The 26,018-nt window shown below is 37.7% G+C and overlaps 1 protein-coding gene across 8 annotated transcripts in view; it reads right to left on the reverse strand.

The window, feature by feature from the left end:
- The window catches only part of MEF2C (myocyte enhancer factor 2C), a 122,626-nt gene that overhangs the window by 15,425 nt on the left and 81,183 nt on the right, over positions 1-26,018 (reverse strand). For 6 of the 8 annotated variants that reach the window (XM_032205436.1, XM_032205441.1, XM_032205439.1 and 3 more), the window contains exons 4-6: positions 18,776-18,919; positions 11,360-11,546; positions 10,181-10,228 (exon numbers count right to left, since the gene is read on the reverse strand). In XM_032205436.1, coding sequence (XP_032061327.1) covers positions 10,181-10,228; positions 11,360-11,546; positions 18,776-18,919 — 379 coding nt within the window. Of the gene's footprint in view, positions 1-10,180; positions 10,229-11,359; positions 11,547-18,576; positions 18,715-18,775; positions 18,920-26,018 lie in introns of all 8 variants that reach the window. The other 2 variants (XM_032205442.1, XM_032205438.1) reach the window with 2 other exon arrangements.

A 26,018-nucleotide genomic window follows, 5' to 3' on the forward strand; every position in this document is an offset into this window, starting at 1 on the left:
ACACAATGTATATGTCCTTCCTTTGATCTTTCTTTCATTTCTCTAAAGCATCTCACTCACCATATGGATTGAGAATTTACAAGATCTTTAGGCACCTGGGATGCTTACTTCCCATTAATTTTAATAAGAAAAGAGCTTTCAAATTCTTGAACTAGTCTTAATAAATATTAATGGTAATTTCAACTTCTCAACAAGCATATGCTCTTACGTGTGGAAATTATCATAATTCTTCCACTAAGGATATGTACATTCCATTTCATGCAGGATTCCTGGTTCTTACTGGGTTATGTTAAATGCGCATCACATACATGACATTATGATAGACCACCAAGCCTCCCAAAAGGATTGTTAAATTTAGAATAAATCTATATAAATATGAGACCTAAGTATGCTATAATTTACCCTGGACTTGAAAATGTATAAAGAAGAAAAAAGAAAAAGATAAATAAATAAATAAATAAAGGAAGGAAGGAAGAAATAAATCAAGAAGAAAGGAAGAATAAATCAATGAAGTAATAAACATTCTGTTAATTTTACATCCAGTTTTGCACTCTTCACTTGATTTTGCTTCCCACTACCGAGAAGAATGATAATTGTTCCTAACAGTAATTAAAAAACAAAGAATGTGCTCCTTTTCTCTTTTTATGTCTTATATGTATATGTATTTTTTAATGCATACACACCATTGGAACAGGCTATTGTTTACGACCCAAACAACATAGATACTGACAATAATGCACTCATGCCAGGAAGCTGTACTGGTGTTTACCTACACATAATTTTTAAAGGAGATAATTGGAGGTTCTTACTCACGTCTTGCAGGCTAGTCATGTCACAGTACAAGACCTTTAACAGCTGCAAGCGGTAGAAGAAAACCAATCTGCAGATACACTCACCCAGAATAAAAGAAAATCTTTATGTTAAAGTAGCTGCCTATTCCCAAAGCATTACTCTAATGGACCTTCTTTGCTGAATTGCTGGGAGCCAACTGAGACAGATGTGGTATATAAAATCTATGGACTGTATGTGGAAGAGTTCTCAGGCATCTTATGAAATATCAGCCGCTTTTTGGATGGAAAGAGTAAAAAAGTGTAGTGAGTGTACAGACATTTGGAAGAGCAGTAGAAAAATGATCTCAACAACTCTTTGCTCTTGTTACAGTTTTAGAAACCAACCATTTAGAAATAAGGTAAGTATAACAGCAGAGATTTCTACAAGAACACACTTTTTCTGTGTCCCTGAGCAGGTTGCAGCACTTAGGCTCTGAACCTACACATACAGTATGGGCCTTATGGCTACATCTCACATCGACTGTCACTAACAGCCCTCTAATCAGTCCTCTGGCTCCCTGGGCCTGATCCTTATCCCCACCCAGGGGCCAGGAGCCTGATTCCCAGGGCTGGGACTGCCCTGCCTCCCCCGGGAAGCCCTCCTGGCTCCCCAGCTCAGCTTCCCCCTGCCCCTGTGGTGTCCTGGCAGTGTGCTCCTCATCATTAAGGAGATAAAGACCACCAGCTCCTCCTCTTTGTATCTTCATGCAGAGGATCTTAATGAATAGTTTACACGGATGTAGTAGTCAGAATTAGTTCTGACCCTGGGACAAGTGCCATCTGAAACCTGGAACGCTCTCACAATCTATTCTGCACGGAGTGTTTGCAGGTACACGTAACTACGGCTGAAAAAGGACACGTGTGTCCTATACTTCAGCAGGTTTCCTTCAGAATAGACAGGGTGCTTCTCAGGCAGAAGCTGGAAGTAAAGAAGTGGCCCTTTGGCCACCTGATGACAGAGAAAGCACTGAAAAACTCATTTCTGGAAATCTAAGGCAATGCCGTGTATCTAGGAGGCTAGCAGTATGAGATGCTGTTTCAGCCAAGCGGAGAAATGCATAGGTATATTTACATGCAGGATGAGAACAGAAATCTGACCATTACATTTCATGCAAATATTTTACTGCTGAGTCAACTGCGTAACTAAGTGCATCACAAACCAACCTGATCACTAATTCTGTGGTCATGTTTTGTTGCTATAATAAGATCCATATTTAAATATTTTTGAAGTAGTTCTTGTATGAAATATTCTCCCACCTTAGTCTGTTAGGAGTTCACACCTTAATAGAGTACATGTAAAAATGTCACCTGACTGTCTATGGAATTACCCTGTTTCTGCCCACACAAGGAACAGCAAGCACCCCTTCAAAACATTTCAAAATGAGGTTTCCCAAGCTGCAGGCAGGTGTTTCAGCACACCTCTGGACTCCCTCCTTGCAACCTTCAGAACAGGAGCATATACATCACAGCAAAAGTCTGTCTCAAGCTCTGTGTACACTGACAGAAGGGGGAGGCATGCTCTGCCTTCCTCAAGCTGACACAATTATCCTTATTCCTCATTCCTCAACACAGAAGGAAAGCAATGGGTAACCCATGCTTATGTTCTTAAATTGTCTGATGATACCATCTTACTATTTGCTTTCATAATTCTTTAAGGTATCCCATTTCATGAATCTCAAATTCAATTAGCTGCAATGCAGAAATGCTCTGTTTCCTATATCTTTAATTCTGATTGTATTGATTCATTTATTTCCACTTCTACAACACTGATTTGTTCTAACACAATTGTATCTATGTCTATCTCTAAAACCATATATTTCAAGTTACCTTGTTTATCTTGAATCTTCACCTAATCAGCACAGTAACTAAATCGAAAATTTCAAGAAAAATCACAGTGTTCTTCAGTTTTGTGCTTTATAAAGACTAAACTTCTGTAGGACAAAAATGAGGGCCCTGCATAATGTTTTTAAGGTCCAAGCAAGATTTCTGGGATCAGACTGACACTTGAAAGTGTATTGCCATGGTGAAAAAGTTATTCTAGTTGTAGCTGTTCCCCTGATGTCCCCGATTCAATGTTACCCTGCCTTGCACAGTGCTCCTGTGTCACTGACTGCTCACTTCTGCAAGGCTTAGCCCATTCCTTCCATTAGGAATGTAGCAATCTTCTGCACTACACTCCCTTAGATTAGGTCAACACAAAAAATCAAGGATGGTTTGCAAAAATGTTTATCAGAAATTTAGCTGGTATAACCACATTTTCTGAAAATCTTGCATTAATATCACAGACTTGATCTCTTAATGTGTAGTATGCACAAACCATAAATGGATCTCACTTGTGATAACCACCTGCCTGTGATAACCACCTCTCCAAAGTATATTTTCAGGACCGAGCTGGCTACTAGGATTATAACTTAATTATTATTCCAGAAAAACTATTAAATACTGTGTAATGTGCTTGTAGTGGAATCTTCCTTTACATTGTTTGCTAGCTGAAAAGCTACTCCATTCTAGTCCTGTCTAAAAACAAAGCAAAACAAAAATACCACCAAACTCATCCCAAAGCAACAACAAACAAAACCAAAACAAGCAAAAGATGCAAAAACAAGCAAACTTTTTTTTTTTTCTTTTTTGTTTGTTTGTTTGTTTTTAATACATAAGATGTTCTAGTGTCAGAAGAAAGCAAAAGCAGACTTGTGTGAGACGGAAAACTACACTGCTGGAAAATATAATATTATCTGAAGACATGTAGGAAAAATATATGAGCCTGGGAAGGGGACTTATCTCTTCTCCTGACTGCCTGAGTGAGAGCTGTTGACAAATCATCTGCTTTTGAAAAAAATATTTGCTGATGATGTATCCTTTGCTTTTTTGGATATTTGAAATAAATTACCGCTTTGCAGAAAATGCTTTTCAACAAAAAATATTTCAGGACAAGAAGTCATTCCAATTACAAAATGAGTATATAATTTGAAAATATACTTTATTGTGTCCCCAAAGACCTATCTGTTAAGATTTTTTTTTTTTTCCCTTAGGCATATAGCTACATGTAAAGTTGTCTTTACATGTCTGCTTTTGTTAAATGCACAATTATGAAAGATGATGAATGCAGAGTTTAAAATTTAACACCAGGAAAACTTCAAAACTATCTGTTTTAAACACAAATGATGCAGCCTATTTTTTAAAAACTTCCCTATGTTATTACAACTGATACGCGTACAAAAGGAAAGTGTTTTGCACTGAGATAATAGTGCTTAAGTTTGTTTTAAATTTTAAGTAGATACAAAGAATAGATCAGTAACTCACTGATACCTGTCTCCTCCTGCATTTATTTCCGGCAGACTGTTCCAACTGTTATTAAGGGAAAAATCAACTTGCAAGAGGTTTGGAAAACAACTGGAATCTATGTCTCGAATCTTTTAATTGTGGAATCACGTTAAAAGTTAAAGGGCAGGGGTCACATTAACTTAATACTGCCAGGAACTTCCACATGTGGCTGCAGTCCCAGCTTCAGGAGTTTAAAAGCATTTCTTGCTTTCCTTTTCAGAGCAACACCATTTCTGCATTCCAGATCCAGGAGGCATCTACTATACCTGTCAGGACTCGGGACAGACATGAAATCCAGATGTTTGCTTATTTGCAATGCCTTTTTGTGTTTTATGGATTGGAACGAGAATAGGGATGGCACTGTGCAACAGCAGACAGTGTAATGTCCTAATGAGCAAGAATGCACATAGAAAACCAGTAATTGTGAATTCCCTGTCTCACAAAAGTAAAGCAAGAAATTCCCACAGACCTCCCTAGGAAAAGGATTTTTTCCTAAGAATCCAAGCCATTCTACAGGAATATTTGTAACTGCTTGTCATAAAGGAAAAGGAGAAGTCAATCATGCCTGTCTTTGAAATCCTACTCACAAAGAACCACAGTTTGTATGACTCACTTAATTGTTCATTACATGTGAACTTAGGGCTTTCTCCCTTTCAATCCTTTCAAGCTGTCTTTTTATAAATACAAATATTGAGACACTGTTGATAATGGAGACAATGAGACAGAATAACTAAATAAATTACCAAGTCAACACACAATTGATGGAAAGATACTGCAGGCCAAATTTTCACAGATTTTCACTGAGATCTACTCCAAATGAGCCTACGCAGACCTCTTCATCAGTAAGAGCTAGCTGAAAATACATACACCCGACATTTGCATCTGACATATGCTGCAACGTTTTGTTTGACTTTTACATGGACAGAGGTATCCATCATTTCAAAGCCATATTCAGAGTTTCACCAATGTGACTTTTACCTGTGTGAAAAAGAGTCTGAAGAAGCTGTACAAAACAGATCAGTTGCTAGGGGCAGGAAGATAACTTAATTTTGGAAAGGTCTGTATTGACTGCTTGCATGGGTATGAAATTATATAGACTGTTTCCTTCATAGTATGCATTAGAAAACACATTCCCATGTTACTGCTTCATCATAAATCTGCTACTTATAGACACTTGCTGTAAACAACAACTCCTGGATTAATACAGGACTAAAAAACCAGCATGTATCCTTCCTATATGGATGAAAGCTTGGAAAAGCAATACTTACTGGCATACATTGAGTGGAAAAAGGCAAAAGAAAAAGAGAGCTGTTGTATTTTTCATTTGTCACCCCCCTCCACAGCTTTAAGCCAACCTGCCAATTTATGATTTCTTATTGTTTGGATTTGGCAGTGTTGCATCATGAACTCTGTTATGAATGGCTGCGTGTTCTTTCTTTTGGACTGTACACTTCCTTGGACAGGAACTGTTGTTTACTACACTGTTGTACCACATCTTGCCCAATCTTTAAATGAGAGGTCTGTGGGCAAGTGCACTGACTGAGCTGTAAGGGAAGGGCAATGACTATAATGCTCTCCTTGGCAAACCCAGTCCCAGCAGGATGCCCATAAGCTGTTTTGGGAATCGTTGTTCTAAGCTCACTTGTTTGTTTAACATATGCCACACTTGTAGCCTATGAATTACCTTCTCTTGCCTATGCCAAGCATGATTTCAGGGCACAGAAGAGAATATTTAAGTAACACTTTGAATTTTCATTGTTTAGTGCTCATTTGCTTTATTTATATTTAAGACTTCAAAAGACACTAATAGAACTAGATGCCTTTGAAACCCTTTTTTTATTTTTTTTATTTTATTATTATTTTTTTTAATCTATAATTGTATTGGTACTCCTAATAGGCTTACTTGGGCAGATAATTGTTTCTTGCTAGTAAATATTTTTTTTTTTTTTTTGAGATGGTACCACTCCCAGATTGCCTCTACCCTAACAGCTTAGAAAGAAAAAAAAAAAAAAAAAAGAGAGAGAGAAGAAAAATAACTATTATTTTAATAACTATAACTAATACATCCCTGTGTTTCTTGAAATGTTAGCAGAATACATTCACCCAGAGTCTGCACATGATCAAGAAAAGAAAAGTTAGCAGAAAATCACAAACAATTGTGATATTGGCAGGTAGATCCAGGTCCTCATTTCTCAGAAGACAAGAAGATAACTGTTAGCCTGTGCTTCATTTCCAGAAGAATATAACTAGCTGCTGGTTTACAGGTAAATATGAGATTCAATTACTGAAGAGACCTGGGATGAATTTTTCAAAATGCACTACTGACCTTTTCAGTGTCTAATGATTTAAAAGAACAAACTTAAAGGCAGTTTAAGGCTGCCTCATTTACAGAGAACAAGTACTTGACACAATGACAGCATTTTTAGACTCACAAATAATTTTGAATCACTTGCTCCTTTACTTTAATACTAATGTCAAGATGGAGCCAGTACAGAAACTGAACAGTGAAACAAATTATGGAAAAAAAAATAGAAATTAAAAATATGATTTTTTTGTGAATATTATAATACCCATCCCTGATTTAAAACTTGCTATTAAAAATTTCTTTTGATTTTATTATTTATAGTGGTCTAAAATCTAAAGAAATTCTGTTGACTTAAGAGGACTTATTTCAGTCAAGAAAAAAGTTAATTATAAAATACAAAATGCCATAATCTGAAAACCGTATGGAAAAAAATAAAAATATGACTCAATCTGAAAATACAACTCAGTTTAAAAATCAAGTTTAGAGTAAGATGCAAAGAAACACTTCCTCCAATACTGTAGCAGTTTGTTTTAAAACTACTGAATATTTTTGAAGTTGTGATCTTTTATCAGGCATTCAGCATAATCATTAAGCCATTACATAAAACTGGAGTTCAGATAATTTGCAGAACTAAAAGCACTACTTCACCGTTGTTATTAATTTCTGGTAAAGTTATTGTTGACTTAGCCAGTTTTGTTAACAACTAAATCCATTCCTCAAAAATTAAAAAGAACTTCATATGGTCTATTATGGGAATAGGTAACATGCTGCTTATAGTTTTCATGTTATAGTGTAAGCTGATGGATTTGATTCCAGAATGAGACTGTGACCCAGCAAACCAATCTGAGTCCAAAAAGAGCTTGTTCTCTCTTTCAGTCAAAAGCTTCTGGTTGGACAGAATAGTGCCAAAGACTTTGCTGTAATTTAGCAAATATACTAAATGTGAAGTTCACTTCAAAAGTTTTGGCAGTTGGTACTGTCACATGATAGAAACTATTCAATCAGTGTTTGGCTTAGAAGAAATTTACTTTAACAAACCTGAGATAACCTTTCAGTTAAGGTTTAAGTTAAGGTTTAGTTTAGGTTTAAGTTAAACATACCACTGCTGGTATTTAGTTGTGCAGGATAATAAAGAAGTAGTCAGCTTTCTTATGTTCTATTTACATCTTCGGTTGACTCCCAAGGTAAATTGTGGATGACTTCAGGGTTATTACTTAAAATAATCCAAACCATCAAAATAACATAGTTTTCAAAACACAGGCTTAACTAATCTTTTTCCATTTGTGATATTGCAGTTATAATGCAATTTGCAATAATGTAATTTGTTACAGTGGTGCAGAAACTGAGGCCTGGTGTTAGCAATCAAAAGTAGTTTCATTTTGTAGTGACAGAAATGAAACTTTTTAGACTCCTCTTCTTGGAGTATGTTATTTTGAATATATGCTATTTTTGTACGCTGCAGAAAAATGCAAATTTATAATGTTCTAATTTGGCCAGAAATATGAACCCTAACAGATTCAACCACATGATCATGCTACCAGCTTTTAAGATGCCAATTAGAAAAAAAACACAGAGGTCTCTGTTTCTTATGAAGAATGATGAACAAAGAGAACTTTTGATGTTTATTCTTCTGCACCCTTAAGAGAGAGGCCTGTCCAAAATAATGCCATTGTAGAATAATGCAACTAAGACAGAGGATTTAACCTTATAGTGACCTTTCATCTTCCTTCAGCCCTGTATCAAATTCTTCCTACTGCTCTGCATTTAAGAGATCTAGAAAACACTTCTTTAATGGTGCTTAAAGCTCTTATTGCCAGATAAGAAGAAAGACTATTCATATGATTAAATATTTATGGTGCATTCCTAGCAATGCCCCCCATATACATGCCCCTCAAATCAATTGCCTACTCCAAAGTTAGATTACTTGAGAGCTTAATGCATAGCATTGCATGCAGGAGATACAAATTCTTAATTAATGAGTAAATAATCAAACTATCCCTCTTACTATGCTTATATATGCTTTTAACATATTTCCAAGAAAAAATGTATTTAGAAAGAATATACATTTTAAACTAGCATACTGATATAGAGATTTTATTAATCACAAGAATTATTAAACCAAATGCATGTGTTGATGAGCTATTGTTTTAGTATGTGACCCTTTCAGAAGAAGACATTGCCTTTGTTAACTGGTTTCCAGCCTCTTTTTAAAGAAATTGGGAAACCAAGAACGAGAGAATGATATTTCTTAGCACACCAGTAGAGGGAGCTCCTTAACAGGACAATCAATTTACTATCCGAGTTCCTCCGCTGCCGTTCTTGAAGTTTCTACTATACATAAGATTAAAAAACGAGATGAAGTGCGAACATTTCCAGAATGAATCTTTCTTTATCTGTTTCACAGAATAACAAAAGATAATTAACAAAACTATAATTTTCTACTTTTTTTTTTTTTTTTTTTTTTTTTTTTTTTTTTAAATGATAAAGGGCACTAATATCTAAGTTCTGGTGTTCTGCTTACCCTACTGCTAAATTAATACAAAATTACCTCTCAAAGTATCAGCATGTGTTTAAAGCAGCTTTTTCCTACAATGCTGTGCAGTTTCAATTTTACTACAAATGCATCACACAAACATCTGTGACTCATCTATGTGTGAAGATAAAAGGGGGGTGGTCTAAAGCAGGCTGAGAAGAGCCAAGAAAAACAAAATAAAAATCACTGTATCCAGAATTTCTTTATAAATCCTTTTATGATAGAGGTTCAGAATGGCCAGATATATCAGCCTCAGTTTACAATGCACAAAATGTATCTTCCAACTATCTTCTGTACAATTCTGAGAGCAGTTAATCCAGTAACATGGGATATGCTCTGTGTTTTTACCACTCAGCTTATTTTCCTTGAACATATGTGTTTACTTCTACAACTGAAACAGTAATCCTGCCATTGTCTTTTGTAATCTGTATTTGTAATAATGCAACATTGCTGACATTGCTAACAAACCACTGAGTTTACTGAGCAAAGGGGACTACTCTGACAACATTGCTTTGGTAACACCGACCTTAACAAGTACAGTTCTCATTAGTAGCACAGGGACAGAATTAAAGGGGAAAATCTCTTCCTCTGCATGGGCATTTGGAAAATCCTTTCCCTGTCATGTCCCTGAGCACTTAAGTAAAAACATACAACTAAGCTTGAGTTAGTTGATGATTATTTAAGTAAACGTTAACAGATTTTGATTACTATAAATGATTTTATGTGTGAGCCTGAAATAAGGTATGTGCTTAATAGATGAAAGTTTAATGAGAAACTTAATAGCAAAATTTTTACGCAAGTCCAGTGAAGTCAATGCAAGAACTCCCTGTGACTTAAAAAGAATCAGGGTTCCAGATGCTGGCCTCAGCAGGAGTTTTGCCTGACCAGGGCAATGCAATGGATTCAGGTTTTTATGGAAAGGCTCTTGTGAAGGAAAACGAGCGCTTGTACCCAGGCAATTTGTTGAAGTGCAAGATTTTAAACACTGCTGAAAACAAGTCTAAAAAAACATACTCTAAAAAAACAACAACAAATACCAACTCCCTGGCCCTCATCTGGGGGAAATAAACCAACACTGATCACTTTCCAATATCCCATCTCCGATATGGAGCTATTTTAGGATTTAGCCTTCAGAGGAAGTCCTTTGTTCAGTTAAAAAAAAATAAATACAAATTATTTTCTCTTTACCTGCACTGGTGCCTGCACCGGTAGTGAGGTCCCCACCCATCAGGCCACCTAGGAGGTTGAAATGAAATACTATGAGTGAGTACAATAATTTATAACAGGCAAACATGCAAAACATTTTCTCTGACTTCAAACAGTCTGCTCCAATATGCACTACAATTTTCCTCTTACTTCAGCAGGCATCAGATCAGACCCATAGTCATAATATCATAACGTTTAATGTCACACATACAAGGTATTTGCCTTTCAAGGACAAATAAAATATGCAGTACCCAACAATTCATTATTTTACTTTCATACTTCCACAGCACAGGAAGTCAATTATTTTTGAAAGCTAAGTATTCATTCACTTGAAAATTGCCTTTAGGTCAGTGTTAGTCAGAGAAGCAAGGCTTCCACACAGGATTTGGAGGAAGAGACTAAAAGTTTCTGTTAGACAGCATAATTCACACACTGTCATACGTACTTGCACAGTTTTTCATTTTAATTTCCTCAGCTTTTCATAGGCATCCATGCTAAGGATTTTTGAAACTTCTTTTTGCAGTTGGAGACCTCACAGGTCTCTTTGAACCCTTAAGGGTGTTGATGTTGCTTCAACCAGGCACATTGAATTAACTTAATCCCCATTTATCCTATTCGGAGGTGAGCCCTCATCATTACCAGAGTGAAGCACAGCTTCTTGCTACACAAGCCACTCAACTATCATTTAGCCATTGCAGAACTACTGATAATAATAAATTCTGTGTTTAGCCTCTAAACTTGAAATTTAAGCAACGAGTGTCCTATTTTACTTGTTTCAATTTGTTTGCATTGGCCACGTTTCCCTCTGCCCCCTTAAGTTTTATGGTGTAGTGAGCTCTTACATGAATTAAGTAGACAAGCTGCATTTTTATGAAACAGAAAATTGTCTGCCCTTTTATCCTTTATTGATTTCCCTTAATCTCAGTCAATACTCAGCTTTTTCTAGAACTCTTTTTTTTTTTTTTTTTTTTTTTGTTTTTTCTATATTGGGAATAGAAACCTCTTCGGCTCTTTTGATTTTTCAACACAGCAATTTTGGACAAACTGTTATGAGTTGTACAAACAGCATTCTTGTCTGTAAGAGTACAGTTTAAAGTGACCCAAGGCACGCAAGCAGCCAATAAAAGAACATTTAAAGGGATGGGACAGAGTAGAGCCTACCTGTGTTACCTGCACTCGGAGGCCGATGTGTCACGCCAGGAGACATGCTATTTCTTTGCAAAGAAGGATGAGCCAGCGGCAAAAGGTTGGGGTTCCCCAGTGAGCTGACTGGGTTACTGTACACCAAGCTGTTGTGGTTGGACACTGGGATAGAAACTGGCATCTCAAAGTTTGGTGGTGGAACAGCCTGTACAAGCAAAAAAAAGGGAAACAAAGACGAGAATAGTACAGAAGCACAACAGCCTTCAAGTACAGTTACTCTATATTTAGTTCAAATATTTTGTAGTTGGTAGTTAAAATATTTAAGCTCCCTCAGACTAAGAGTCAAGAGAATAGTTTCAAAGAGTTACCAAAGCTTTTAAGTATGATTTTTTAAAAATCAAACTTCCATCTTCCATTAATACAGCTTGCCTATTTACTCGGTATAACTGGGAAAAATTTATCTTTTTCTTTTTTTTTTCCCTTTTCCTATTTTTTTTCTCCTATCCTTTTCCTCTCTCTTTTTTCTTCTTTTCTTTTTCTTTATCCTTTTTCTCTGTTTCTTCTTTTTCTTTTTCTTCTTCTTTTTCTTCTTCTTTTTCTTTTTCCTTTTCTTCTTCTTCTTCTTCTTTTAAACAAAACCCTGCTTTTATGAAGCTTAATTTGCTTTTTTTTTCTTTCATTCAGTGAAGTCGTAATTGTTCATTTGTGATATCTTAATCTAGTGTCACAGATGACTGCAAGATCAAAGGTGGATGATTATGATGACTTCATTGCATGGAGAAAAATTAGAAGGGGTGGAATGCAAAAAGGAAAGCTTTAATTTCAGCTTATGTTGCTTTAGCAACCAGAATGATCGCAAATTATGTTAAAGCCACCAACACAGTAAATGACATTTTTTAAAGTTTCTAATTGAGCTTGGGAAGGGCTTACAAGAAACAAAGTTCTACTCAGGCACATTTAGCAAAAGCAAGAATTTTAGAAATATATGACTCCCTGGGATCTTTGTATTTTATTTTTATGTGTGTGTTTGGTGATGTCTTTTCAACATAAAGTTGTCACCCTTTAAGGTAGCACCCTCTCCTGAGCCACCTTCCTTAGTAAGTATCCCTTTCAAAAGCACAGCAAATTGTGGACTACTCTGACCCTGTATCTGACAGGGAGTATGAGATGATTCTTACTAACTTCTCAGAAAGACCAGCTCAGTCTTTTTTGGTTGGTTGGTTTTCTTGTGTGCCTGAATTTCTTTAAAATCTTTGATTCTGGCATCACTCAAATACACCAGAACTCCATATTCATTTTTTTTTTTAAATAATTAATTTCCTTCCTTTTTGAATGGAAAAAAACTTTCTTATTTTTTTTCCGTCAGCATCTTAGTTTTTTCCCAACAGCATCTTAAATGTTAGAATACCTTTATGCAAGCAAAGTACCCCTTAATTTAATTTAAACCCCTTTAAAAATCTTACAAACCTCAACAGTCTCAACTCTTCGAGAAAATCTTTAAACCAGAATTGTAATAATTTCAGAGGAAGGAACTCACACATTCTAATTTTATTGTTGGCAGTTGATAGCACTAAGTCTTCAAGATCCTATGTCAGGCAGCAGAGACACCCTGACCTTGTACCACCCACATTTATTTTCTCTGGGTGGTTAGATCTCTTGGCTGTGCCCTGCATATTACAGCACTGGTCGTCAGATTACTTTTAGCCTTCCAGGGCTTTTTTTTTTTTTTTTTTTTCCTTTTCTTTTCTTTTCTTTTCTTTTCTTTTCTTTTCTTTTCTTTTCTTTTCTTTTCTTTTCTTTTCTTTTCTTTTCTTTTCTTTTCTTTTCTTTTCTTTTCTTCTCTTCTCTTCTCTTCTCTTCTCTTCTCTTCTCTTCTCTTCTCTTCTCTTCTCTTCTCTTCTCTTCTCTTCTCTTCTCTTCTCTTCTCTTCTCTTCTCTTCTTTTTTCCTTTCTTTTCTTTTTTCTTCTTCTTCCCTCTTCTGCCTTCTGTCAGCAGACATAATTTTGCTCTAAGTATATAGCCACCATTCTGCTTAACCACTAAAACACAGAGCAAGGTTTTAGTTCAGAGCCTGATGTGAAGGATGCATTACACAAATGCTTTGGGACTTATTTCAAGATGTTAATTTAGCTCTGAAACCTTCTGCATGGCCTGTGGCCTGGTTTTGTGAGAGATGGCTTCTCTCGTCTGTAATGGCTCAGACCAGTTAGGGCACCTGTCCAGATGGACCTGCTGACGTGGCTCCTCAGCTGATACCCCACATCTCTGGAACTTGCTTCCATTTGGCTGAGAACCTGAGGTGCATCCTAATGGCCATTTTTCCTGAAGAGTTGGTGGGTTTAAGTAGGGCTGGGTAGGGAAGAGTAACTACTTTGACAATCTCATTCTCCGTGTGTTCAGTGGATAAGCAAAAAAACTGCATGTGCTGCTATGTCTGTGTAGAGATTCTGAAATATATATATATATTTTTTCCCTCACAAATTAAAAAAAAAAAAAAGAGAACGTGATTACATCTTGAAAAGTGAAATTGCTGAGGTAGATTTTTTTGTCCTAGTTGTTCTTTGTTTCTTTTAGGAGCAACCTTCTTCTTCTGCATACATTTTTACACTTGAATTCCATCTCATGTGTGGCTTGTCTTTCAAAGGAAAATTTACAAAGCACATTTCTCAAGGAGCACCAGTTTATGTCATGATGAGTCCAGGCTCCTTGGAAATAGATTGACTGCATAATCTGAAACATTTTATCAATCTCTATGTACATTTTGCAGTGAGAAGTTCTCTTCATTAACTGTGAAAGGATCTAAGAGGTTCCCAAATTCCACATAAAGAAGAGGTGCAGCTTGGACCTCTCAATGCCCAGCTGCTTCTGGAATTTAAAGATACCTGCTGCTGCTGGTTTCTGCCTTTTCAAAAAGTTTAACCAGTGAATTCTCATGAGGATTGGCATCTTAGCTTCACATCCAGCCTAATGTAAGACTTGAATAAGCCCATGTAGAGCCTCTTGGCATTATAATACTCATTGCTGTGATGCAGATCTTTCTGCCTGATTGCTCTGAGCACACAGTCCAATTCCAAAGGCTTCAAACAATTCCTAGCTGCTTGAGTGCCATCCTATGTTAGATTGAGTGTCACTCACTGCAGATCTCTTTGCACTGTATCTTCTTCATCAGTGTCACAAGATTTGTGAAATCTGCACTCAGAGACAAGGTAGACAGCTGTTTTCACTGGCCTGTTTTCCTAATCTCAACTTCTGTCCATCTACCGAATATAAAACCCTTGAACAATGCAAATCAAGCTCATCTGCTTTTATTATTATTTTTTCTTCCACATTTGGACACTTCAAAGTTTGGAACCTTCTTTTTCCTATGTTAGTACAGAACAAAAGAGCCCCAGTCTTGGTTTCCCTTGTGGCTGCCACTCAGTAGTCATCACTGAATCATACAAAACATTGTTGAAACAGTTCCTTCGTTTTCCATTTTGTCATTTTAAAATAGTATTTAAACTACTTAAACATTTTATTGGTTTCTGCATCTGTAATGGATTCATTTTTATTGTTTTATCTACTATCTGGATATACTGACACTTGTTTATGGACACCTAAGAAGCAATTTTATTACTGCAAAGTCAATTTACTCTATGCTTTGCGGAGCAATACACATGATATTCTGGAGTATCATTGTTCTTCTTATCAGTAGCCAAAGGTTAGAGAGGGAATTTGTCTGGATAAGCACTGGTATTAAGCGGTATGTGTCTAGCTACAGTTTTCCTCTGGCTGCCCAACTTGTGTTACAGTCTCGTATATCCTTTACCAAGAAGTGCAACCTAGTATAGATCCTCTAGTCATTCTTGGTGGTAAGTCACAGGGCATATCTATTCCAGTTAGGCCTGATGGACTTTAAAGCTTACGATGTACTTGCGTAATATCTATATTAGTAAATTAAATGTGCCTAGGAACGAAGGCCATCTGAGGCCACAGGGCAGTACATGTTCATACTATTAAACTTTCTCAACCTCGACAACATCATGGCTACATATAAGCCAACAACTGGGAAGTGTTCCTGGCCTGGGCTAACTACCAAATAGAGCTAAGAAACAGTCTGGGAGAGCATTATTTGGCCTGTGCCAAAAGCATGCCAGGGACTGTTCAAACGATCCGCTGCAGAGATAAGTGCCTTCTGCTGCCTCAGAGTGCTCTTTGCTGTTCATTTACTAACACAGACATGGTCTGACTCTTAACATGTATGCAGTTTGCCACATTTTAGTCTTTTTCCCATCTTTTCTCCTTTGGACAAAACTGCTAACAAAAGCAGATTGCTTACTTGAAAGGGAAGTGACAGTGTCCAGCACTCTATGTTAGATGTGAGCTCCATGAGCTGAAGAGTGTTGTACAAAGCAAAATGCTGGGGACTCGAAACCCTTGAAAATTCATGGGCCAAACATTCTGTGTCAAATATTGTTTTTTTTCCCCTCCTATGTTCAACTAGATTTTCATTTATTTAGAGACAGAGATACTTATAGCTCCCTTTTGGAGGACTATTTCTGTCTCCTCTGCTTTCATCACTTATGAAAACTACAAATAAATGTGTAATTATTATCAGATGTTTTAGAACAATATAAATACTTATCCCCAGAAAATTATCTGAGGAAACATTATTGGCCTTAGCTGTTAGGAGGAAAAGCCAATTTTTTTGTCATTTGGCAGCAAATTTTTTCTCTTACAAGATGAGGCATAGGCTTTGCATCTTTTTGCATTTTTTGTAAATAGTGATTTAATGACTTGTTGACTTTTCGTTTAATTTTGCTTTCTTCCCCCAAAATTTCTTGGCTACCTTTGACGATCACAAGCAAATTAATATAACTTCTCTGACTTCCCTGAAGTTATACTGAATTGTACAGTTAAGGTTGATGTCTTATGTATACAAATGTCAGTTATGTACAAGCTTTGAGCTCCACCTTGCCCGTAAAATCTAGGCTTATGCTAAGAGAAGGAGCTCCTGTTGCATTAGGGGAAATCACCTACTGACTCTTCCTTTTGTGGTGAGCAGCTTGATGGAGCACACAAGCCTTTAACTCTGTGTGAATTATTCAAAGAAGGGATATCCTGTCTTACACAAAAAGAAATGGTGACATTTTGTAGTTCTGTGTCTCTGAAGCACCTTCAGAGCAATTTCACAGAAAGATAATGCATTGTACCTGATAACATCCCAGCAAGGTAGGTAGTTACATTGTAACCAAAATCCAGATCAGGAAAGCAAGACAATCGAAAAATTAATGGCCAAACAGGACTGTATTTGATATAGAAGTGGGAGATTTAATGAAAACAACTAGAGAGAAATTTCATTATTTTTTTGGGAAGGTGAATGTGACATACTATGTGTAGATTAACTATGCTGTTTTTCATTCCTTGAACTTTCTCAGTTTTGTTGTGAAGGTGATTTTCTCAAATGCTTAGAAGGTAAAGTAGGTGGTGGAACTCACTAGCAGCCAGAAATGAATTTTCTTATTGTTTTTCTTTTTCCCTCCATATCTTAATTAGAATGGTTATAACATGAGCTCCTTTGTCAAAAGAAAAGAGAGAATGCAAGAGAGAAACAGATGATCTGAAGAATCATGACCTCAAACCCTATTCAAATGTGGAACAGTTTCTTGGTTAAATCCTATCGGATTGAAATTTTTGTCACTTTATTTGAACAAAGGAAAGGTCATTCTTGAAAGAGGAAAGGAATAGTGATGGCTAAGATTTTGATGTGAAAAAGGGCTAAGCCTTTTAGCTTATAGTAGTCACGCTAAATGTTGCAGTCATTGTTTGTCAAACTGAGTTCCACCCTGAGAAACCAAACTCGTGGTGACAGCTTTAAAACTATTTTGTTGAGAAAAACTCGTACAGAAATAAAGTAAATAAAAAGGGAGGTAAGAAAGACGGAATATACATTTATACCTCCCTGATGTTCCATATACATGTTGGGCATTCTTAAGAAGTCATTCCCAACACTCATTTGTCAAATTTGGTGCCATTGTGGACTACCTGAAAAATCTTTATTATTATTTTTGCAAAAACATGTTTGACAGGATATCAAAACTTCATATTTTAATTAACTCGGGTGATTCTTTTTCTCCTGAAAATTCATTGAAAGAACATTTACACTGTATGAGACAGAATCTGTAAGAGGTACTCTCAGCTTAGATATCAGACTTTGTGCACAACAGAACCAACTTTGTCATTCTGGGTGAGCAGACATCCTCTGTGGTAGCTAACCATACAACCTCATGTGGGAATGAGTAAGGAACATATCCAAATGATCTTTCTTAGAAGCAAGCAGTTATTTATCCAAATTCAGATGCTTCCTTGGAGCTGGGCAAATCTTTGGACTGCTATCCTTTCTTCCATACAGAAGAAGGGCCAAATATATAGTCTTCATAACCTCCATATTCTTTTTGTCAGTTTTTAAAATCTTGTATTAAGCATAATGACAAAATGTTTTCCCCCTGTATGTCTTGTGCAAACAAAATAGCACATGCAGAGTTATTTCTCTTAGATATCTGGCAAGGCATATGACTGATGGTTAGAAATTTTGACTTGGTTAAAACAAAATTTAGCTCATGTTAAAGCATTAAAGAAATGCTGATGAGGTCAAAGCAAATTCTCTGATAAAGCTGTAAAATCACCCCAACACACAAACATGTCTGAATCCTACCATTAGGCTCTCATGCAGTCTGTTTCTCTGCAGCGAGCAAGTAGCTGTAACCCTTCAGTGCTGAAACTGAATTTGGCAGAGACACTCGAGAACTGAAGTGACACGCACAGAATGTACTAATTGCTATATATAAAGGAATTTCAGTTCTACATCATTTTTTCTATATCACCACAGAAAGTATTCTGTGGGTTTGTTAGCCTGTCCACAAAGAAAGATTTCCATCGTTATTTTTTAGGTATAATTTGTGCAAGTGGTGTGGTAAAACAGTTCTGTAAATCAAGTGAATATAATGTATATATGTATATTTCACTTCCTTCTGTAGGTTTCACCTATAGTAGGCTTTGTCTGCGTGTCAGAGGTAGAGACTTGGAAAAAAAATATGTTGTGTGAAATTTTCTGACCACAGTGTTTAATTATATATCAGGCTATTAAAGCCTGTTTCCAGCTGAAATGTTTTCCTTAAGAAGCCAGAACTGAAAGGGTTATGGTTTGTTACTGCAGCAGTTATCAGCAGACAGCCATCTAACCTTTGGTACTTACAGGTATTTTATGGCTCTTGATCATATTATCAAATTCTTCATTAATTTTTTTGTATTTTTCTTCAGTGCGTGGGGTGAGGGCGTAAGAGGAGTCAGGATCGGGGCTTTCACAACCTTTGTTTTCTTTCTTGTTCAATGCCTGCCAGGTTCAGAGAAATATCAAAAAGTAAAAAAAATGAATGGGAGCTCAGAATACTTACACATAATCTTTGTCTGCTGATCATTAGATCAATATCTTCATTAATTTTCCTGTACTTGTCCTCAGACTCAGGGCTGTGACCTACTGAATCGTCTGCATCGGGGTCTGGACTGTCACAGCCATTAAGTCCTTTCTTTCTCAATGTCTGAAATACATAATTTGGAAAGTTCAATCCTTGACATAGGCTGCAAAAAAGACTCAGCAGTGTTAGAGTAACATAAACCGTCCGAAGGTGGAAGGTTTTACATTATAATTTAGGGAAAGAAACTGTCTACGCCACAGTGATGCTATAGGTCTCCTGTTATGAGTAGCAAGACAAGACTATACAGACCTCCTCCCTCTGAAACTGGAAGCTGTCAATAAAGAATGAAGCTAGCAATATGGCAAAGTGTCTGTGTTAGTACCCCCCACTCCCACCACAACTGATAGCATTAAGAGGTTAAGATACCCACCCAGAAAACAACTCATTTAAACGTATTTACACATATTAATAAACACTAACAGCAAAGGACACATACTGTTTAGACTGGAATACCCTGTGTTTTCCTTTTTTTTTTTCTAAAGAAAGATATAGGAGGAAGAAATTGAAAAAAAAAAAAAAAGTAGCAGGCAGCAATTCATGTTCTTCACAGAAGAAGTAGTAACTAAATCAAATTCTTCCTTTGAATTTGATGTAAGGGATGACATTAACAGTGCCCTGCCATTCCTAAATGCATGCTTTTGGCAGGACAAGTGGGAGGAGAGAGTTGTGAACATGGCTGTGAAATACTGATTCAGAGCTTCTAGACATAGTGTTTACTTTTTATTGACTCCAGTATGCTACAAATGTGTAGTGCTGAAGTTTAACATAAAGGAAAAAAGCACTGCTAGAACAGATGCTTAGTAAAGAGTCAAAACAGATGAATTTCAGGTTCAGCAGCTCAAGTTGACGCTCAGAACCATGAACATCATCACCAAGATAAATAACAGAGATGAAAAAGATAAAAACCAAATAAAATCAGTAGCTAACAATTTAGGTATGTTGCCTGGCCTCTAACAGGCTTTAACTGATCTACCAGTCACCCACTGCATTAAGGTAAAAGAATATGAGAAACAGGTCTTTGTGGACTGTCCAATACAAGCAACAGTACACAAAGTCAATATTCGTAAGATTTCTCAAATTTAGCTTTAAGAGTTCTTTGGTCAAAAACACTTCAAAGAGTCCATTTGGCTGTCTACAAACATTATGAAACAGTTCACAGGTTTCAGCTGAAGCCTGGCTGAGAAATCTCAGTTACAACACATAGATTACATAGCACTCCTGTGTTGTTAAGTGGCTATGCTGATGCTGTGTGATTAGTGTCTGATGCTCTACCTTGTTTTTTTTTTTTTTTTTTTTTTTGGCTCCTAAGAAAGGCTGCCTCTACTCTGAGCTTTTTGTTTCTTTGGAAAAGTACTTTCCTTAATTGCTTTCTTTATGGCAATGCCCAATTTTGCACTGTTAAATATCCAAGTACTACAATTTCATACTTTGATTTTGTATACTGCATTTATATATTAAAAATTAGACTTCATTTCTGTATTTTACACAAGATGGAAGAAAAAGGCCATCTTAGTCCTGCAGAAGCCATAATGCTACTGAACTTGTGGAGACACATGACTTGAATCTCGTGTTTTCTTCACACCAACAAAATGGTGGTGTTCACCCTTATGAGATCTGAGCCTTCCAAGTCCATGTTGTGGACCTCTCAAACACATTTTGGTAACTGTGGAAGGCTAGCTCAGTGTAGCGCTTTTCAAAATTCAATTACCTATAAAACTTCACATTTAATCCTATGAGCTATTTCTGATTCACAGAAAAAATTAAAAATGCATTTGAATCGAACCTTAAGATGAGACAACTTGAATGACTCTCTCCACTTCTCCACACCCACTTATCTCTCCTTTATGGTTTAGATGTTAGCTACATGACAGAGTCATGTTTGATTTCTACTGCTAATAGCTTGAAACAAGCCAATTATAAAGAGGACTTCTGCAATCAGCTGTTGTTTTACAGAGTTAATAGACACAATACAATGCTGTAAAAATGAAAATTCCCTTATATATATATAAACTAATCCATTTTATATTCATAAACTTAGCAGGCACAGTAAACCAATTGGGTTTACATGGCAATGTTTTGGTATCAGAGGAGCTGCAGGGTGGCCTCTGTGAGCAGAGCCCAGCAGCTGCCCCATGTCAGAGAGGAGCCAGCTCCAGCTGCTCCAAAAGGGACCTGCCACTGGCCAGAGCTGGGCTGTCAGCGATGTAGGTTGGGCCTCAGAGAGCAGATTGAAGAACGGGGAAAACAAAAATCTGTGCTACAGCACCTGGGAGAGTGAGAAGTGAGCACCAGCCCTGCAGCCCCCAGTTGAGTGCAGCAGGAGGGCAGGAGGTGCTGCAGGCAGGCAGGCAGCAGTGGTTCCCCTGTGGGCTGTGCAGGGAGAGGCCCCTGGTGGAGCAGGCTGTCCCCCTGCAGCCCATGGGTCCCACATGGAGCAGATCTCCACGCTGCAGCCCCCCCATGGGTGGAGGAGCCCCCGGTGGAGCAGGTGGATGTGGCCTGGAGGAGGCTGCGGCCCATGGAGAGCCCCCGCAGGAGCAGGCCCCGGGCCGGAGCTGCAGCCCGTGGAGAGGAGCCCCCGCAGGAGCAGGGGGTCTGGGGGGAGCTGCCGCCCACCCGTGGGGGACCCGTGCTGAGCAGTTTGCTCCTGGGGGATGGATGGACCCCGTCGGATGGAGCCGTGTGGGAGCAGGTCCTGAAGAGCTGCTGCCTGTGGGCAGCCCCCGCAGGCTCAGTTCAGGAAGGACAGCATCCCATGGGAGGGACCCCACGGGGAGCAAGGGCAGAGAGGGACCCTGAAGGAGCAGCAAAGAAGAAGAGTCAAGGACTGACTGCAGCCCCCATTCCCCATTCCCCTGCACTGCTCAGAGGGAGGAGGCGATGGAGGGAAAGTGTTTTTTGTTTGCTTTTAGTTCTCACTGTTCTAGTCTGTTGTTAGTTGGCAATAAATTACATTAATCTTCCTGTTCAGAGTTTGTTTTCTCCATGACAGTAATTGGTGAGGGATCTCCTTGTCCTTATCTCAACCCATGTGCTTTTTTTTTTGTTTGTTTGTTTCATATTTTCTGCCCCAATCCTTTTGTGGAGGGGAAATCAGAAAGTGGTATGGTGGTGCTGAGCTACCTGCTGGTGTTAAACCACAACAAACCCAAAGACCAAAATCAGAAAAACCATGCTGGTATTCTACCCTAAATTAACTTTAACAGAGTAGAGGCAAAATTTTCCCTTGCAAAACTCCCCAGTCCAGTGTGATTGACTGGTGCCTTGGCTGACATGGCTAGTCCAGCTCACTGATCCTGTGCCCTTCTCCCTGCCCACCTCCCCTGAATTGCAATGTGATAAGGTTAGGCAACATAATTATCCACAAGTGTGCTTCAGTCCCAGCTCTAGCTTTTTGAGTGCTGGAACTAATGCCTTGTTCTGTATGAATTGCATTTTTGGGGAAAAGTGCAATGAACAGAGAAGATTTCCTGTCTCTGGGTCTCTCGAGGCATCTCTTGCCCCTTGCCCATCCTTCTGTAGGTCCATTGTTGCCTCTGTGTGTAAGGAATCATGCTGCAACCCTGCCTTCAGCTGGGATACTTTCTCACTTTCTGGGAATATTTTCCTGATCTCTTTTTTTTTTTTTTTGCACAGGAACACATTTTCATGAACCTTGTTGATATTTCATTGTCTGTAAGACCCCTGCTTTTGTCTCTCTTTTTGTGCCAGATTACCTTGGCACTGAATAAAGAATGAAAAAGTTATAAGGAAAAAGACAGAAGAACAGACTAGTAGACTGTGCAGACACATACACACAAATGCACAGTCCTCCTCTGGAGAGGGTAGCACGCTAAAAGTGACATACTTATCCTCTGCAGTAAGGTAACGAGTGGTATTCAGGACAAATATAATGATCCTAAGCATCTTATCATTATCTCTGGCTTCTCAACATGCAATACTGTTTTGTCTGTTCTGCTGCATTGTGTGTTACTTTACTCTCTACATTATTACCAAACCCATACCTCTCATAAAGCTCTTTTGTTATTGTGCTTCAACACATCTGATACAACACAACTAAAAGTGGAACTGACCGATATCTAACAGATTCCTCCTTATTCACAAGCTCTCTGGACTCCATGTCAAACTTTCCCTCTCCTGCTCAGCTCTGCGTCACCTCTTGATTACAGAGGCTGATTCTGAACCTCAGAGAAGAATGGAGTCATTAAGAAGGCCAACTGGGTTTCAGCAGGCTAGGGTCTTTGACCCAGTCTTGCAGTGACTTAGAAATATTTTTTCTTACCATGTTAAGCTGTCATAGCCTCTTGCAAACCCTGGAAAATAGCCAGACCTATAGCATCCTCCTGGAGATTAGCTAGTTTCCAAAGATTTAATGACTATTCAGGGAATTTTTAAGAGGATAAAATTACACAATTGTATAGTGCATTGCATTCTAGAGAACCCCAAGCCAGATTTCAGTTATTTTTAAAGAAAATAAGCCTTTTTATTTTTTATTTATTTATTTTTTTTTTTTGGTGCTATGGAGGCTCTACTTTTTCCAAGCAATTAAAGAAGTAATTATACTCCAATAACCTAAAACAAGCCATGGCATTTGAAAAACAAAATGGTTAAAGGAAAACAACCTTTGGCTGAAATCTCATATGCCAGCAATTTAGCCTAAATCCTGCTCTATAAATCTCTGAGGAGAAGTGCTGACTTAGTGACATACTGGCTGCTGTAAAATGAAGTATAAACAACTATTTACTTGCACTTCATGCAAAATTTATCATCACTACAAAAGCACAAAAGAAAATATGGCACTATCAGCCGGGTGTGGTTTTATCAAGGCAATGGAAATCATCACAATTTGAAGGCTTTTGAGGAGGAAAAGCCTTTCATTTTCTTTGTTTGTGCAGTACAATCTTCTTTTAGAATTTCTTTAACATGAAGAATGGAAAAAGCCAGAAATTCATTTTTTTTCTTTCTTTCTTTTATTTTTTTTTTATTTCTTTTATTTTTCATCCTATCTTTTAGTGTGTTCATCTTTGATCTTTGTAGAGGGGTTTCTCATTTCTTCTTAATAGCTTTATCTGCCAGGGAGCTGATCTCCATAACACTGTAAGGCTTGAAAAGCCACAGATACTTGGGCTGTAAATGCTTACATTAGCTGACAAAGTAAAAGACCAGGTCAGCTGATAAGGTCCCCAAAAAGTTTAGACTAGCCCAATCTGCATGTTCTATTTATATATCCTGTGGATGAAAGACTCAACTATCTGTTACAAGGTTAATCACTATCTTCATTTGTGTTATGAGAAGTACTATCTCATTGTCATTTCATCTGTACTCAAAACTCCCACTACAGAAAAATTAAGAATTGCGGGTCTGCTTTTACTAATTCCCGTATTTGTTATGTTGTCTAGAGGTTACCATAATGATGTCTAACTGATAACATCACTAGCAACCATAAGAATCCACAAAGATGTAATTTGGTGTATTACACTCAACTGTCAGGAGACAAAAACCACAAGTGCCCTCTATTTTCCACTATCTCTTTCCTCTATCTGGATAGGAGAAATCTTCCAGCCACAAATGAAAAATGGTTTGGTCTCCATTTTGCTCACTGGAGCCACATATCTACGTGGCAGGGCAGAAAATAACCAATTATAAAGAAATCATATGCTATTGTGTTCAATTGCTTTAGCATTAATAGCCATTCCAAAGCACCCAGCCAAATTTATGGAAACCCTCTAAAATGCAGGAAATATTTAAATCATGGGCCTGATTCATTTAAGCATCTGTTTGCTCTCTGTGCAACAGAAACGTTAAAGTTAGTAAGTGTGGAGTGAAGACAACCTTCACTGTCTTCTCTTGCACAGTTATATAATGATGAAATTTTATGATGAAATTGCACTGTACAATGTATGGTGCAATCAAGTAATGAAAGATTCTAGTGAAATGAAAAACACAAAGAGGAAGAGGTAGGTTGCTATGGGAACCGTCCATCTGAATTCCCTGACTTCTGTGTAACTAAAATCTGAAATTTTATGTTCCATTAATGTAGAGTTAGATTTTTACGTTGAATAATGAACATAAACTAGTATGCTGGTACTAATGCACTTTAATTGCATGTTTAGGAGAATCAGATAAAACATTATTATACTTACTGTTATCTAACAAGCTCCAGGCAGAAAAAAAAATGTATACCAGTAACAGAGAAAAATGGAACATTTCTTACCTCTTTTGTATAAATTGTAAAATGCTTTTGTGGTTTATGCCTTTTTTGAGATAAGCTACAGGGCTTATACAATAGCTGAACTTCTAGAACCACATGTTAACCTTTTTGTTACTATTTTATTTTCACATAAGTTTCAAAGAAAAAAAAAAATTTCCATTGTCTGGTCCTGTACGTCTCTCTTCTTCAAATGAATACACATAAGCATGTTTTTCACTACAATACACCAACCCTCAGCTTGGATTTGTGGCTCAGTTTTGCATGCCAAGTGATTATTCTCTCCTCCTTCAAGTACCTTCTCTAATCACACCTCTTGTGAAACCAAACAATGCCGACACCCTGTGCCAGTAGCATCTGCTTCTCTTTGCTTTCAGATGATCAACCAGCATGTTATGGATGCCTTTATGTATATACTGCAAGCTCCTTGGGCTGCAAGGTTTCTACCTGCTTGCAAATTTCAGCCTGTTCCTTTCCACTCCTGCTCCTGACACGGGCCAAGACATATCCTCCATAATATTTTGTCATGCAGGTACAAACCCAAATTAATCCACAGTGTTCGGAAAGAGCACTGGGACAGTGGGGTGTTTGCTTCTCCTCCCTGTAGGTCTGCTAGGTGACTCAGGCACAAGGGAGCTTCTGTGCACCCTTGCTGCCTTGACTGCCTTTTGGGGAGACAGGGAGGCTGGAGGTGGGGATAGAGTGGAGGTTTGCTCCCTAAAACAGGCCCAGCAGGTTCAACTTGCCAGGGTTTGCATTATGCAGGACACCATTGGCTTTATAGAAGTACAGACAGAAGATGGATATGTCAAATTCAGAGATCTCATAGCAACTAATCTAAACCATGCATATTTCTGGGTTTTCTCAGAAGGAAACAAAACCGAATCGCATGACAATGCTGGCATTAAAGCTTTGTATTGAAATTTCTGTCATTGCACATAACACAGCTCACAC

Source organism: Aythya fuligula, chromosome Z, assembly GCF_009819795.1.
Source record: "Aythya fuligula isolate bAytFul2 chromosome Z, bAytFul2.pri, whole genome shotgun sequence".
NCBI classification, from domain to species: Eukaryota; Metazoa; Chordata; class Aves; order Anseriformes; family Anatidae; genus Aythya; species Aythya fuligula.